This window comes from Gigantopelta aegis, chromosome 3 (genome assembly GCF_016097555.1).
Source record: "Gigantopelta aegis isolate Gae_Host chromosome 3, Gae_host_genome, whole genome shotgun sequence".
Lineage (NCBI taxonomy): Eukaryota > Metazoa > Mollusca > Gastropoda > Neomphalida > Peltospiridae > Gigantopelta > Gigantopelta aegis.
Genome location: NC_054701.1, coordinates 94,720,414 through 94,737,249, shown reverse-complemented (window position 1 = coordinate 94,737,249; position 16,836 = coordinate 94,720,414). Strand labels below are relative to the sequence as shown.

General features: G+C 36.5%; 1 protein-coding gene across 1 annotated transcript in view; it reads right to left on the bottom strand.

Annotated features, from left to right (window-relative positions):
* Positions 1-257: 257 nt before the first annotated feature.
* The window catches only part of LOC121368950 (voltage-dependent calcium channel subunit alpha-2/delta-2-like), a 95,645-nt gene continuing 79,066 nt past the window's right edge, over positions 258-16,836 (bottom strand). The window contains exons 18-27 of the mRNA XM_041493715.1: positions 14,622-14,639; positions 13,647-13,717; positions 12,437-12,515; positions 11,763-11,824; positions 10,340-10,366; positions 9,661-9,683; positions 9,040-9,154; positions 4,405-4,532; positions 3,337-3,419; positions 258-2,194 (exon numbers count right to left, since the gene is read on the bottom strand). Of these exons, the coding sequence (XP_041349649.1) occupies positions 2,084-2,194; positions 3,337-3,419; positions 4,405-4,532; positions 9,040-9,154; positions 9,661-9,683; positions 10,340-10,366; positions 11,763-11,824; positions 12,437-12,515; positions 13,647-13,717; positions 14,622-14,639 (717 nt within the window). The 3' untranslated portion in view covers positions 258-2,083. The remainder of the gene's footprint in view (positions 2,195-3,336; positions 3,420-4,404; positions 4,533-9,039; positions 9,155-9,660; positions 9,684-10,339; positions 10,367-11,762; positions 11,825-12,436; positions 12,516-13,646; positions 13,718-14,621; positions 14,640-16,836) is intronic.

Sequence of the window (16,836 nt, the reverse complement as noted above, 5' to 3'; positions counted from 1 at the left end):
TATAATAGCCGTCACATTTAACTGTTTTATTAATTAACTATACGATTATACTTGTTGATATTAAGCAATAATGTGCATTATATATCGTTGACTATGCATACCAGGCCAAATGCCGTAATGGTCTCTTCCTTTAAAACACTACATTTAATGTTACAGCTGAAGATTATATGTGTTTCTTGTGGTGTTCAGTATAGTACAAACTCCACCATGCACTACACTATGAGAACATAAAGGTGTGTAAGTAAAAATACAGCACAGTGTGATAACATATTTACTGCACAATGTGAATTAATAAATACATGTATTGTACACAGGTGTGATAACATCATTAATGTAAGAACGTGGAAATGTGTAATTACTATAGTTCAAACTGCAACAACAACATAATAAACAAGAAGTAGGTTTAACATACTCTTGGATTCCTTGTGGTATTTACAAATTCTATCTGTAGAGTGTAAAAAACAGCTATATACATAACACAACAGAATTATACAGCCCAACCTGTCTATAATGGACACCTGCTATTAACAGCCAATACCTATACAGACAATTGTTAAAACATGGGTGCATTGTCTTAGCTATTGATGTTTGTGCCAATTCAAAACAGGTGTAGGAAGGTGCCAAAAAGTGTTGGGGGGAGGGGGGGGAGCACACACACAAATATAAATATATATAAACCATCGGTGCTGCTACAAATTGGGGGGGGGGGGGGGCGCACATGCCTTGTTTTCCCCACCAGTGCTCTGTACAAAGTTCTTATTTCATTACAAAAGCCTAGCCTTAAATAAAAAATCATGTTCCTTTTGTGGGCTCAGCCAAATTGGCTAACTGAAATTTAAAAATAACTAAAGATCAGCTGAACTGCTAATAATCTTGGGAGGGTGCATCTTAAACTCTGTGCTCCGCTTCCTGGCTCCCCCTCCAAGATACTGCACCTGTGCACGGGAAGCATACAGTAAAGTGTCCTCAGTAAACAGGTGACTGTTATACAGAGTGTCCATTATATCAGATTGAGCTGTACACAATAAATACAGAGCTTTGAGCACACCAAGTAAACATTCAGCAAGGTAAACAATTCACATATTCTTTCATAAATAAACTGTTAGGGCAGATAAGTTGGATATGTTTCAGTTGGAATATGCTTCCTAGAAAAAGCTGCAAGCTATCTTAGAAATACTGTTAATTAAACAGAGTTTAATGTTAAATCTGTTCACACAAACGTTAACGCCATAAAATGTATGTTGATTATTGCCATTAATATCCAGTTAATGTTTCTATCACCATACAAAATATAAGGTAGATGTCTAGTTACAAACGATTATATTTCAGGATTTCTATAAAAAGTATTTATAACAATATTAAAACCACTCACAATTGTTCATGCTTATGAATGTAACATTCTACAGTCAACTTAATATGAGGCCAAAATTTAAAAAAACAAAAACAATTGTGTCACAAAAGGTTAAATTGTAGATGTATAGTTAGTATGTACCTAGAAAAACAGATTACACTCATAAGTTTGGATAAATCTGCACATTTTAAAATAGACACACACAAGAAAGTGCACACAATTTCTTATAGGGAATCTTTGCTAAGTAAAACTGGATCATTAAGAATTTTCCAGAACCAAACTTCACTGTTGATAAAGTATGGTTTTCTTACACTGATAATACATAGATCTGTAAGAAAATACTAAAGTCTGTATTAATTATCTGTCAAGTCATGGAGGTGCAGATCCACGGGGTAGATAATGGGGTTTCCCTCGACTTTCCCCAACTTCAAAATGACCCCAACAACTGTTGAAGTCCCCCTAGAAAGATTGTGTAACCGCCCTAGGGTGTCATTGCCCTCCCTGAACTTCAAAATGACCCCAAGATCCATGTTTAACAGACAAATATAATTCTTCTTAATATGGGAGTTGATCAAATGTTTCTGAGGAGAAGAGTCTGTGGGGACAAGTATTACACCCCACCCCTCTAGAAAGATTGTGTAACCGCCCCTGAGGAGACGTGATAACCAGGACGTGGAAGGCAGCTCACAGCTTTGTTAGGAAGGTAAACACAGGTTAGTCGGGTAACACCGGTCATCTGTCCGACATCAGCAGCACCAACGTACACATCGTTGCGTACAACACCAACAGCTGTGACTTGGACACGGACAGTAGAGACGAGCAGCCACACTTCGTATCGTCTTCCTGGTAATAAAACACGACATGTCTAGATTAACATTTGGCTACGGCTAATACAAATACTGATAACTTGTTATTGCACTGTATTCGTCTGTTCATTTAGTTAACAATATTAAATTACCAAAGAAGAAAATGACACATGCACGTATGTATGTATGTATGTATGTATGTGTTAACTGAGAATTGCATGTTATTTCCTTTATATTCATCAGGGGATGAAAAAAGAAAATCATCCACAAACTGAGTGAATTGGCGATGCCGTTCACACATAAGTTTGTGAAAGATTTTTTGTTTTTTTGTAAACTAAATAACAGACAATCCTTATAATTAAATTTCAAATATACTTACTAATGATAACACTAAAGGTTCATATTTTATTTTGAAATGTGTTTTGGTTCCTAAACAATAACGCTCAGTCAGACAAAGCACCAATATAAAGAGACGTCATCAGATAACTTTCCGAGACAATTTTATTTTTATGTTCATTGAAAAATTAACAAACTCACGTTGCTACGTCTGGACCAATGGGATGATGTTATATTGTAATGAATGTAGCGGATATTTAATTATTATATGTATAGCAGTCTGTGGTTTACATAGGTTTGTGTGATAGATCTTATTAATTTAATTATTATATGTATAGCAGTCTGTGGTTTACATAGGTTTGTGTGATAGATCTTATTAATTTAATTATTATATGTATAGCAGTCTGTGGTTTACATAGGTTTGTGTGATAGATCTTATTAATTTAATTATTATATGTATAGCAGTCTGTGGTTTACATAGGTTTGTGTGATAGATCTTATTCATTTAATAAAATCTAGTTTTGCATATTCTGTAAGGCGATGAATCGGGGCATCTGAACCATGACAATAGTCTGGGGACATTAACGAAAAATAATAATACAATAAAATTTTAAAAAGACAAAAATGACCGGACCAAAACATCCGGAAAAGATTTAATTGTCTAAACCTTTATATGTTACTGTGAGCTATCCATCAGAGGATTTTCATGTTCAAATTGTATATAATTGGTGACATGTTTTGTGTATGAGTGGATTATATGTATTGTGCAATGGAATGGATTAAATATTTATATTGGATCATCTACTGATGATCCTGCATATAAAGAGAAAACCATGTACGTACTCTTGGGTCGTAGTTATAACATTCTTTACTCTGTCTGCGAAACTCGGGGTATTTCGCCATCTCACAAATCACCTCTTCCTCCTCTGATTAAAGCAAAAATCAAAAACATCATTAGTATAGCTGTCTCTGTAACAAACATTATTTAAACATATACTTATAATAAAAACATTATTAGTATAGCCGTCTCTGTAACAAACATTATTTAAACATATACTTATAATAAAAACATCATTAGTATAGCCATCTCCGTAACAAACATTATTTAAAGATATACTTATAATAAAAACATCATTAGTATAGCCGTCTCTGTAACAAACATTATTTAAACATATACTTATAATAAAAACATCATTAGTATAGCCGTCTCTGTAACAAACATTATTTAAACATATACTTATAATAAAAACATCATTAGTATAGCCGTCTCCGTAACAAACATTATTTAAACATATACTTATAATAAAAACTGCACATGTTCTTGTTTCCAAATGAGTCTTGTTAAACACTCTGCTTGTGAAAGGATACTTTGGACTCTGCCTAATGCAGATATACAATTTTTAATATGTTAATGGTTTACTGTCGAGATTTACAAACCTTCGTCTGTTTAAACCAGCATAAAACAATTATTTTAAACATCCTACAATTTATTAGCTTATAAACTAGCTACTGTCACCTATCTCTAAATATGTTTTCTTTAAACATTAAACAGAAAACTCGGTGGATGCTATGACTAATTTCATCCACAAACTGGAACATGACATGTAGTTTCCAAGAACAAAATTAAAAATATGGAAAAATCAATTACAACATTATCCACCCAATTATATCAAACTTGCTCACGTCAATGACTTTCACCAAATTCTTATATACAACTCTATATTTAACATTCACAATGCTTGTAAAGTGCAATGCTCAGGTACAATTTATTATAAGACTTTAAAACAATTGTTTCAACTAAAGTTCATCTACAATTTATATAAATAAAAATGATTACACTAACAGAATACACTGGCAATCATTCCAAATCAATGTATTTGCCATTTAATTCTGTGTAAAAATGTTTCATACCTTCTTCAGTTACTTCCATAGGTTCCTGTGGCAATGGTGGGTACATGTTAGTGCACTCATCACACATCGGGTCCGTCACAACAAGCAACAGGTTGGTGTTCTCTATTATCTTCACGGCCATTATAGTCCTGAAGACAAAAGTCACCACAGACTGAGTCAATGAAAACACAGTACACAAACATGTATTATCCCAACTCCCTTTATTTACATCAAAAGAAACATACCTGTATCAACAAAGACCAAATCCATGACAACAAGCAATTTGTTTATTAAAATTTTGACTGCAATCACATGATGTCAAACATTGAATCAGACGACAACCATTCAAAGTTTTTTGTTGTTTTTATTATCTCCACTACCATTACATTCCTGAATTTGTTTCTTAAACATCTGTATATACATACTAACCAAAAAAGATATGAAAGAACTGATGTGTATGTCCAAGATTGGTCATTGTTAAATACTGATTCATAAAAAACATCTTTATCTGTGTGAGATACAATGTAATTTCAACCCCTGTTCTTAAGGATCATTATCATCATCCGAAGACTCTGACAGTTCAGTGTCATCGAGAACAAACACAGCAATTCTACCTTCAGCTACAGTTCCATACCAACCCATCCATATACCGAAATACACCACTACAACAGCCAGAGTTCCATACCAACCCATCCATATACCAAAAATACACCACTACAACAGCCACAGTTCCATACCAACCCATCCATATACCGAAATACACCACTACAACAGCCACAGTTCCATACCAACCCATCCATATACCAAAAATACACCACTACAACAGCCACAGTTCCATACCAACCCATCCATATACCGAAATACACCACTACAATAGCCACAGTTCCATACCAACACATCCATATACCGAAAATACACCACTACAACAGCCACAGTTCCATACCAACCCATCCATATACCGAAATACACCACTACAACAGCCACAGTTCCATACCAACCCATCCGTATACCGAAATACACCACTACAACAGCCACAGTTCCATACCAACCCATCCATATACCGAAAATACACCACTACAACAGCCACAGTTCCATACCAACCCATCCATATACTGAAAATACACCACTACAACAGCCACAGTTCCATACCAACCCATCCATATACCGAAATACACCACTACAACAGCCACAGTTCCATACCAACCCATCCATATACCAAAAATACACCACTACAACAGCCACAGTTCCATACCAACCCATCCATATACCGAAAATACACCACTACAACAGCCACAGTTCCATACCAACCCATCCATACACCGAAAATACACCACTACAACAGCCACAGTTCCATACCAACCCATCCATACACCGAAAATACACCACTACAACAGCCACAGTTCCATACCAACCCATCCATATACCGAAAATACACCACTACAACAGCCACAGTTCCATACCAACCCATCCATATACCGAAATACACCACTACAACAGCCAGTATTTTTAATATGAATCCTCACTGATACCCAATAGTTGATTGTTTGTGCTGCTAAACATTCATTCATTTATTTATTTATTGATGTATCCCACCTCATCTAGTGTCCCATGAATGGCATATTTAAAGCCATGGTATGTGCTGTTTGGTCTTTAGGAAAGTGCATATAAAAGATCCTTTGCTGCTATTCAAAAAGAGTAGCCTGTGTGGAAGGTGCAGATTTCCTGTTAGTGTGTCGCACCATATGTTAGAAACCAAACAGACTCAATCTAACATGTGCTGGGATGCCATTAACTATATTCACTTTTGTTTAGTGTGTCGCACCATATGTTAGAAACCAAACAGACTCAATCTAACATGTGCTGGGATGCCATTAACTATATTCACTTTTGTTTAGTGTGTCGCACCATATGTTAGAAACCAAACAGACTCAATCTAACATGTGCTGGGATGCCATTAACTATATTCACTTTTGTTTATTGTGTCGCACCATATGTTAGAAACCAAACAGCCTCAATATAACATGTGCTGGGATGCCATTAACTATATTCACTTTTGTTTAGTGTGTCGCACCATATGTTAGAAACCAAACAGACTCAATCTAACATGTGCTGGGATGCCATTAACTATATTCACTTTTGTTTAGTGTGTCGCACCATATGTTAGAAACCAAACAGACTCAATCTAACATGTGCTGGGATGCCATTAACTATATTCACTTTTGTTTAGTGTGTCGCACCATATGTTAGAAACCAAACAGCCTCAATATAACATGTGCTGGGATGCCATTAACTATATTCACTTTTGTTTATTGTGTCGCACCATATGTTAGAAACCAAACAGCCTCAATATAACATGTGCTGGGATGCCATTAACTATATTCACTTTAGTTTAGTGTGTCGCACCATATGTTAGAAATCAAACAGCCTCAATATAACATGTGCTGGGATGCCATTAACTATATTCACTTTAGTTTAGTGTGTCGCACCATATGTTAGAAACCAAACAGCCTCAATCTAACATGTGCTGGGATGCCATTAACTATATTCACTTTAGTTTAGTGTGTCGCACCATATGTTAGAAACCAAACAGACTCAATCTAACATGTGCTGGGATGCCATTAACTATATTCACTTTTGTTTATTGTGTCGCACCATATGTTAGAAACCAAACAGCCTCAATATAACATGTGCTGGGATGCCATTAACTATATTCACTTTAGTTTAGTGTGTCGCACCATATGTTAGAAACCAAACAGACTCAATCTAACATGTGCTGGGATGCCATTAACTATATTCACTTTTGTTTAGTGTGTCGCACCATATGTTAGAAACCAAACAGACTCAATCTAACATGTGCTGGGATGCCATTAACTATATTCACTTTTGTTTAGTGTGTCGCACCATATGTTAGAAACCAAACAGACTCAATCTAACATGTGCTGGGATGCCATTAACTATATTCACTTTTCTTTAGTGTGTCGCACCATATGTTAGAAACCAAACAGACTCAATCTAACATGTGCTGGGATGCCATTAACTATATTCACTTTTGTTTATTGTGTCGCACCATATGTTAGAAACCAAACAGCCTCAATATAACATGTGCTGGGATGCCATTAACTATATTCACTTTTGTTTAGTGTGTCGCACCATATGTTAGAAACCAAACAGACTCAATCTAACATGTGCTGGGATGCCATTAACTATATTCACTTTTGTTTATTGTGTCGCACCATATGTTAGAAACCAAACAGCCTCAATATAACATGTGCTGGGATGCCATTAACTATATTCACTTTTGTTTAGTGTGTCGCACCATATGTTAGAAACCAAACAGCCTCAATCTACCATGTGCTGGGATGCCATTAACTATATTCACTTTAGTTTAGTGTGTCGCACCATATGTTAGAAACCAAACAGCCTCAATATAACATGTGCTGGGATGCCATTAACTATATTCACTTTTGTTTATTGTGTCGCACCATATGTTAGAAACCAAACAGCCTCAATCTAACATGTGCTGGGATGCCATTAACTATATTCACTTTAGTTTAGTGTGTCGCACCATATGTTAGAAACCAAACAGCCTCAATCTAACATGTGCTGGGATGCCATTAACTATATTCACTTTTGTTTAGTGTGTCGCACCATATGTTAGAAACCAAACAACCTCAATCTAACGTGCTGGGATGTCATTAACTATATTCACTTTTGTTTAGTGTGTCGCACCATATGTTAGAAACCAAACAGACTCAATCTAACATGTGCTGGGATGCCATTAACTATATTCACTTTTGTTTAGTGTGTCGCACCATATGTTAGAAACCAAACAGACTCAATCTAACATGTGCTGGGATGCCATTAACTATATTCACTTTTGTTTAGTGTGTCGCACCATATGTTAGAAATCAAACAGCCTCAATCTAACATGTGCTGAGATGCCATTAACTATATTCACTTTTGTTTAGTGTGTCCTACCATATGTTAGAAACCAAACAGCCTCAATCTAACATGTGCTGGGATGCCATTAACTATATTCACTTTTGTTTAGTGTGTCGCACCATATGTTAGAAACCAAACAGACTCAATCTAACATGTGCTGGGATGCCATTAACTATATTCACTTTTGTTTAGTGTGTCGCACCATATGTTAGAAATCAAACAGACTCAATATAACAGGTGCTGGGATGCCATTAACTATATTCACTTTTGTTTAGTGTGTCGCACCATATGTTAGAAACCAAACAGACTCAATCTAACATGTGCTGGGATGCCATTAACTATATTCACTTTTGTTTAGTGTGTCGGACCATATGTTAGAAACCAAACAGACTCAATCTAACATGTGCTGGGATGCCATTAACTATATTCACTTTTGTTTAGTGTGTCGCACCATATGTTAGAAACCAAACAGACTCAATCTAACATGTGCTGGGATGCCATTAACTATATTCACTTTTGTTTAGTGTGTCGCACCATATGTTAGAAATCAAACAGACTCAATCTAACATGTGCTGGGATGCCATTAACTATATTCACTTTTGTTTAGTGTGTCGCACCATATGTTAGAAATCAAACAGACTCAATATAACATGTGCTGGGATGCCATTAACTATATTCACTTTTGTTCTGCCTCATAATAACTTAGATTCCAACCTTGTACAATTATCACAGATAATCGGTTCGTTGACCTCCTGCGTGTCGCCATAGTAATACTGGTACATGAACTTGTTGCAGTGGTATAGATTCTCGTCTGTGGGAATGGTCAGCTCTGAAAGAGAAGAAACCTGTCACAGTCAGTCATGTCTGCAGAGACATCTCACAACAACATGACTTTGAGAAGAGAAGATGTACATAAACAACACTTTGAGGTAACACCTTTCACTTGTTGTGGTGTTGTTAATATAACCCATTACCAACACTTTGAGGTAACACCTTTCACTTGTTGTGGTGTTGTTAACGTAACCCATTACCAACACTTTGAGGTAACACCTTTCACTTGTTGTGGTGTTGTTAACGTAACCCATTACCATCACTTTGAGGTAACACCTTTCACTTGTTGTGGTGTTGTTAATGTAACCCATTTGTAAACTCTATTAACGTGCCTCTATCCAATTAAGGTTCAGGCACGTCTCTCCCTCATCCAATCTGACACGGCCAGAGTCCTGTCACATGGAATTGTGTTTAACATTATGTCAGTAACATTACTGTCAAACATTAATTCTATGTTTATGTAAAATGTTGAAAAATGAAAGGGAAGAGGTAAAAAGCCCTCACCTGCAGTTGATGTAGTGAACCAGCTGAAAGCAGAGAAAGAGAAATAGATACAAGACTGATATACAAACACTCATTTTCAAAAATAAATAGTGTCTAGTGTCTAGAAAGCAAAATACAATGCCTTCAAAACATTATATATCTAAGCCATCTTACTGAGTATGATATTATAAAACTGTCATAAACTGTGATGTCACTATGATGCATGTATCATACCCTAAGATACTATTGAAAATCTGGGCCCAGGTGAGTTTGGTTGATAAGTTAAGTTATCTGTTTACCAAGTTTCTACTAACGGTTGTGTCACAAAAATAGAAAACCATATCTAACGCTGTGAAATCAGTTAATGGTTGGTATTTGTTTCAACAAACAGCACATAGTTTTCAAAATATTTTTATATATGAAATATACAGAACTTCACATACGTTGTCTTCGCTTCCTATTTATTGGACTCATTTTGCGCAAGAATATATCCCATGAGACCACGTAGCTAAAAGGCGCTAACTGCAGTAAAAATAAAAAGGGAATTCCCCATTTAAAAGTTCCGGTCCCGATTGCACATATGTGCAATACAAGATAAATTTATCACATGGTTTGAAAATGTCTTTATCGCTATAATAAGATTGAATAGGTATGTAATAAAATATCTACTTTAACTACATTTCTAAAATGTTATACTCACTTAAAAAGGTTAAAATTCAAATATGCCCTGAAAGAAAATATTAGAACATGGTTCATTTTTTATTAACTAGCATAATTTTCTCTAGAGACTAGAAACAAAATAATTGGAAAATACATCTTATATTAAAAAAAGTTTATTTTGTTTAATGCACTACTAGAGTAAATGAATTAATTAATCACTGGCTATTGAATGTCAAACATTTGGTAATTTAAACAACAATCACAGGAAACCCACTACATTCTTCCAAAGCATCAATGGGTGTTTTATATGAAGTCTCCCACATTAAGTGGTGGCAGTAGGTTTCCTCCGATATCTGTGTTTACGTAACTATACGTCTTTTATATGAAGTCTCCCACATTAAGTGGTGGCAGTAGGTTTCCTCCGATATATGTGTTTACGTAACTTTCTTTTATATGAAGTCTCCCCGCAGTAGGTTTCCTATACGTAACTATACGTCTTTTATATGAAGTTACGTAACGATATATACGTCTGGCACAACATAACTGTAAATACAAATGTGTTGAATGTGTTGTTAGATAAACAAATTTATATAAATTCAGGCAAACTAGTTTTCACGTTGATCTATTATATTAATCCATTAAAATATTCAGCAATATATTGAATAATTATAGGATATTAAACGAGCTTCCATTTTGTATCATGTTTATGTCCTGAGTGAAATAATTTTCAATTGTCACGAGCTTTAGCGAGTGACATTGAAAATTATTCTACGAAGGACATAAACATGATAGGAAATGGTAGTGAGTTTAATATGCTATTTATTACCCATAATCGATCTTAATTTATATCACTCATCTCGTTTCATTGACGTTCCTGTAAGGTTGTAGTGCGCCAATTGATGACTTCGTCGTGTGACATCCCACTTAGCTTTCTAGTGGGACATATCACTTGGCATTCTAGTGGGACGTATCACTTGGCGTTCTAGTGGGACGTATCACTTGGCGTTCTAGTGGGACGTATCACTTGGCGTTCTAGTGGGACGTATCACTTGGCGTTCTAGTGGGACGTATCACTTGGCGTTCTAGTGGGACGTATCACTTGGCATTCTAGTGGGACGTATCACTTGGCATTCTAGTGGGACGTATCACTTGGCATTCTAGTGGGATGTATGACTTGGCGTTCTAGTGGGATGTATCACTTAGCATTCTAGTGGGATGTATTACTTTGATATGTAATACTGCTGTCTATAGAAAGGTGCTTGCTATATAAGGTGTCCTGTAAGTCAGGTACATCCACACTCACCAGGCTAATTTGCTCGTCCACCAGTTCAGCGACAGGGCGTCGAAGAGTAAGTTAAAATCATGTCATGTATAAAGACCACCCACAATTCTATAATACTGCTGTCTATAGAAAGGTGCTTGCTATATAAGGTGTCCTGTAAGTCAGGTACATCCACACTCACCAGGCTAATTTGCTCGTCCACCAGTTCAGCGACAGGGCGTCGAAGAGTAAGTTCACCGATGGCTACAAATGTAAAACAGACATCACAGTCAAATATGTTCTGGAATAAGCTAATGAAGTTATAAAATCAGTTTTGTATGACCTTGTTACTAACATTTCCATCAACTGAATACGACGTGTTCAAGGCTCAACATTCATTTTATGGAATGGAAAGCAAGATCACTTCTCAAAAAGCAGAAAGCTTGAGACAAACATGGATAAAAGCTTATAATTTATAAACCTTATCGCAGTCTCCAGAGGGAGATAATAAATTAAACATGTTTAAAATGTCACTGTGCTGTCAGCATATGTTTAATTTATTATCAATGTTTACAGTGCTGTGACATGTCAGAATTTACATCACTTCTGAAGATGAGAAATTCTCGATATATCCCAAAAATGCCTTAAATGTGTGGAAAGCAAAAGCTGCTTGTTAAACTGATTATCATAAAGCATAATATGTATTTCAATTGGCATTTGCGACCTCCTCTCGGTCTGTGTTTTGTGCATTAGTATTACATAAGCTGATGCAATAGTTTTTAGATTGATACACTACGACACTAGTCTTTGCTCCTGTAGATAGTGGAAGTGGAAAACGTCAATCCAACAAGAGATAACAATGAGAACAAAACTCACAATTCTCAAAGAGGATGGTCCGGCACTGACTTCACTATCATTTTTGTAGCATACTCCCTGGAAGTCGAACTGCTTGTTCCTGAAAAACACAAACCATTAAATAATACATTTCCTCAGCCGATAGTGATGAAGAAAACAGACAAAATATAACATAAATGTAATTTGGAACTTGGGGGAGGGGCAATCTAATTAAAATTAGCTCCAATGGTTAATTACTATTACCTGTGGATCTAACAGCAGCCCGTTGGAGCTCATGTCCAGCTGACATTTCATTTGACCAATCAAAACCTTACTTGCAAAATCATGCCAGTGATTTGAAAAGAATTTGAAAACATTCTGGATTATGCCGAGGGTATACAAAATAACTTGGGTGAATTACGAAGTATGCCGGAAACTAATTTCAATATAAAATTTTATATACAATTCCTTTCAAGACGAAAAAACCCCAACCCATGATGTTATAGCCATAAAATCTGTTTATGGTAGTATACAATCCAAAATTTATTACTGCACTTTTCCCTGTTTTTTAATGTTGAAATAGACCAACAAGTTCGCCTATTGCATAAATAGTCTCGCCCAATATTTTTAGAATTTGTATGCTCCCGAATAACGCTATAAAATGCGAAGTGTAATTGGCACTAGTTCTGACTTCAGAGAAAGCTGGCACCACATGGAGACTGAATGTCAAAGGGGTGCTGGACTAAGAAACTTGAGAAACACCAATATATATATACAGGTACAATATATGTGCAGTAATTGTGAATATAGGTATGACTGCAGGGTTTACTGCTGGACTAAGAAACTTGAGAAACACCAATATATATATACAGGTACAATATATGTGCAGTAATTGTGAATATAGGTATGACTGCAGGGTTTACTGCTGGACTAAGAAACTTGAGAAACACCAATATATATATACAGGTACAATATATGTGCAGTAATTGTGAATATAGGTATGACTGCAGGGTTTATTGCTGGACATACAGTAAGACAATGACTCACAACTCCACCTACTTTCTTCACTGTACATGTGAATAATAGCGTAACAAACTGCAGATCTAGTCTGGAGGTTAGTGCTTCTTAGTATTCCATTAATGTGATATGTAGCTGATAACATGCTGGTAACAGACTGTTAACATTTTAAGGCTAACAAGCTGAGGGCAATAAAACAAATATTCAACATGCAGTCGAGTAGAAAGGTTTTAACCTTATGTATAGCGACTTGTTGAACAGTGTCTCCATCACAGGAGGGTCGACTTTACCCAGGAACTTCCCAACCTGAAACAGTGACAAAACATCATACATATATATAATTGTAGCAACCTCACTTACAAGAGAAGATAACTGCTTTGCATTCAGAACACACACATATAACTAAAACTTAGTTTGTCTTGGCTTTAATTAATCAGTTTAATTAGTTACCCATTTCTGAAATATGACAAACAAGCATTCAAGTTTTACCCTCTTCAAATTCCATTCTTACTTACATGGTTAAAATTATCCTAAAAGTATTACATCCCGTTAGAACATCGAGTGGAACGTAACACTTCAGTTTCATATGACATTAACATTGATTGGTTTCTACCAAAACCATGCTAATAAAACAAATACCTTGTTTTGTTTAAAAACTGTTGCAAGGAGAGTTTCCTTCAAATTTAGTTAATAAAGTTTTGTTTTGTTTAAAAACTGTTGCAAGGAGAGTTTCCTTCAAATTTAGTTGAATCAAGTTTTGTTTTGTTTAAAAACTGTTGCAAAGAGAGTTTCCTTCAAATTTAGTTGAATCAAGTTTTGTTTTGTTTAAAAACTGTTGCAAGGAGAGTTTCCTTCAAATTTAGTTGAATCAAGTTTTGTTTTGTTTAAAAACTGTTGCAAGGAGAGTTTCCTTCAAATTTAGTTGAATAAAGGTTTGTTTTGTTTAACGACACCACTACAGAACATTGACACGTAGTCATCAGAGTAAACCTGCTACATTTTTTCATTAGCAGCAAGGGATCTTTTATACGCACTTTCCCAGACAGAAAAGCACATACCACGACCTTTGACCAGTGGTATACTGGATGGAACAAGAAAAAACCCAATCAGTTGAATGGATCCACCAAGGTGGTTCAATTCTGCGATGCAAGCACCTGAGGCGAGCACTCAACCGACTGGGCTAAATCCTGCCCATAGTTAGGTAACTCACGTCGAGATACTGGTTCTCCTGGTGCAGATGATGTTGTCAACGTCATCACAGTTGTAGATGTTACCTGCAGGCTCGGTTGATGCCTCAGCCATTTGAGTGTCGGTTACAAAACACACAGACTACGGATGGGAGATTCATATCAATGTAACTAACACATGGTCGTACAAGACACAAAGACACAGTGCCTGAAATATACTGATCTGATCTGTCTATGGATGGGAGATTCATATCAATGTAACTAACACATGGTCGGACACAGTGCCTGAAATATACTGATCTGATCTGTCTCAATGATTCATATCAATGTAACTAACACATGGTCGTACAAGACATGAAGACACAGTGCCTGAAATATACTGATCTGATCTGTCTACGGATGGGAGATTCATATCAATGTAACTAACACATGGTCGTACAAGACACAAAGACACAGTGCCTGAAATATACTGATCTGACCTGTCTACGGATGGGAGATTCATATCAATGTAACTAACACATGGTCGTACAAGACATGAGGACACAGTGCCTGAAATATACTGATCTGACATGTCTACGGATGGGAGATTCATATCAATGTAACTAACACATGGTCGTACAAGACATGAGGACACAGTGCCTGAAATATACTGATCTGACAAGTCTACGGATGGGAGATTCATATCAATGTAACTAACACATGGTCGTACAAGACATGAGGACACAGTGCCTGAAATATACTGATCTGATCTGTCTACGGATGGGAGATTCATATCAATGTAACTAACACATGGTCGTACAAGACATGAGGACACAGTGCCTGAAATATACTGATCTGATCTGTCTACGGATGGGAGATTCATATCAATGTAACTAACACATGGTCGTACAAGACATGAGGACACAGTGCCTGAAATATACTGATCTGATCTGTCTACGGATGGGAGATTCATATCAATGTAACTAACACATGGTCGTACAAGACATGAGGACACTGAAATATAGTGCAAGTCTGAAATATACTGATCTGACTGTCTACGGATGGGAGATTCATATCAATGTAACTAACACATGGTCGTACAAGACACAAAGGACACAGTGCCTGAAATATACTGATCTGACTGGATGGGAGATTCATATCAATGTAACTAACACATGGTCGTACAAGACATGAGGACACAGTGCCTGAAATATACTGATCTGATCTGTCTACGGATGGGAGATTCATATCAATGTAACTAACACATGGTCGTACAAGACATGAGGACACAGTGCCTGAAATATACTGATCTGATCTGTCTACGGATGGGAGATTCATATCAATGTAACTAACACATGGTCGTACAAGACATGAGGACACAGTGCCTGAAATATACTGATCTGATCTGTCTACGGATGGGAGATTCATATCAATGTAACTAACACATGGTCGTACAAGACATGAGGACACAGTGCCTGAAATATACTGATCTGATCTGTCTACGGATGGGAGATTCATATCAATGTAACTAACACATGGTCGTACAAGACATGAGGACACAGTGCCTGAAATATACTGATCTGATCTGTCTACGGATGGGAGATTCATATCAATGTAACTAACACATGGTCGTACAAGACATGAGGACACAGTGCCTGAAATATACTGATCTGATCTGTCTACGGATGGGAGATTCATATCAATGTAACTAACACATGGTCGTACAAGACACAAAGACACAGTGCCTGAAATATACTGATCTGATCTGTCTACGGATGGGAGATTCATATCAATGTAACTAACACATGGTCGTACAAGACATGAGGACACAGTGCCTGAAATATACTGATCTGATCTGTCTATGAATGGGAGATTCATATCAATGTAACTAACACATGGTCGTACAAGACATGAGGACACAGTGCCTGAAATATACTGATCTGATCTGTCTACGGATGGGAGATTCATATCAATGTAACTAACACATGGTCGTACAAGACATGAGGACACAGTGCCTGAAATATACTGATCTGATCTGTCTACGGATGGGAGATTCATATCAATGTAACTAACACATGGTCGTACAAGACATGAGGACACAGTGCCTGAAATATACTGATCTGATCTGTCTACGGATGGGAGATTCATATCAATGTAACTAACACATGGTCGTACAAGACATGAGGACACAGTGCCTGAAATATACTGATCTGATCTGTCTACGGATGGGAGATTCATATCAATGTAACTAACACATGG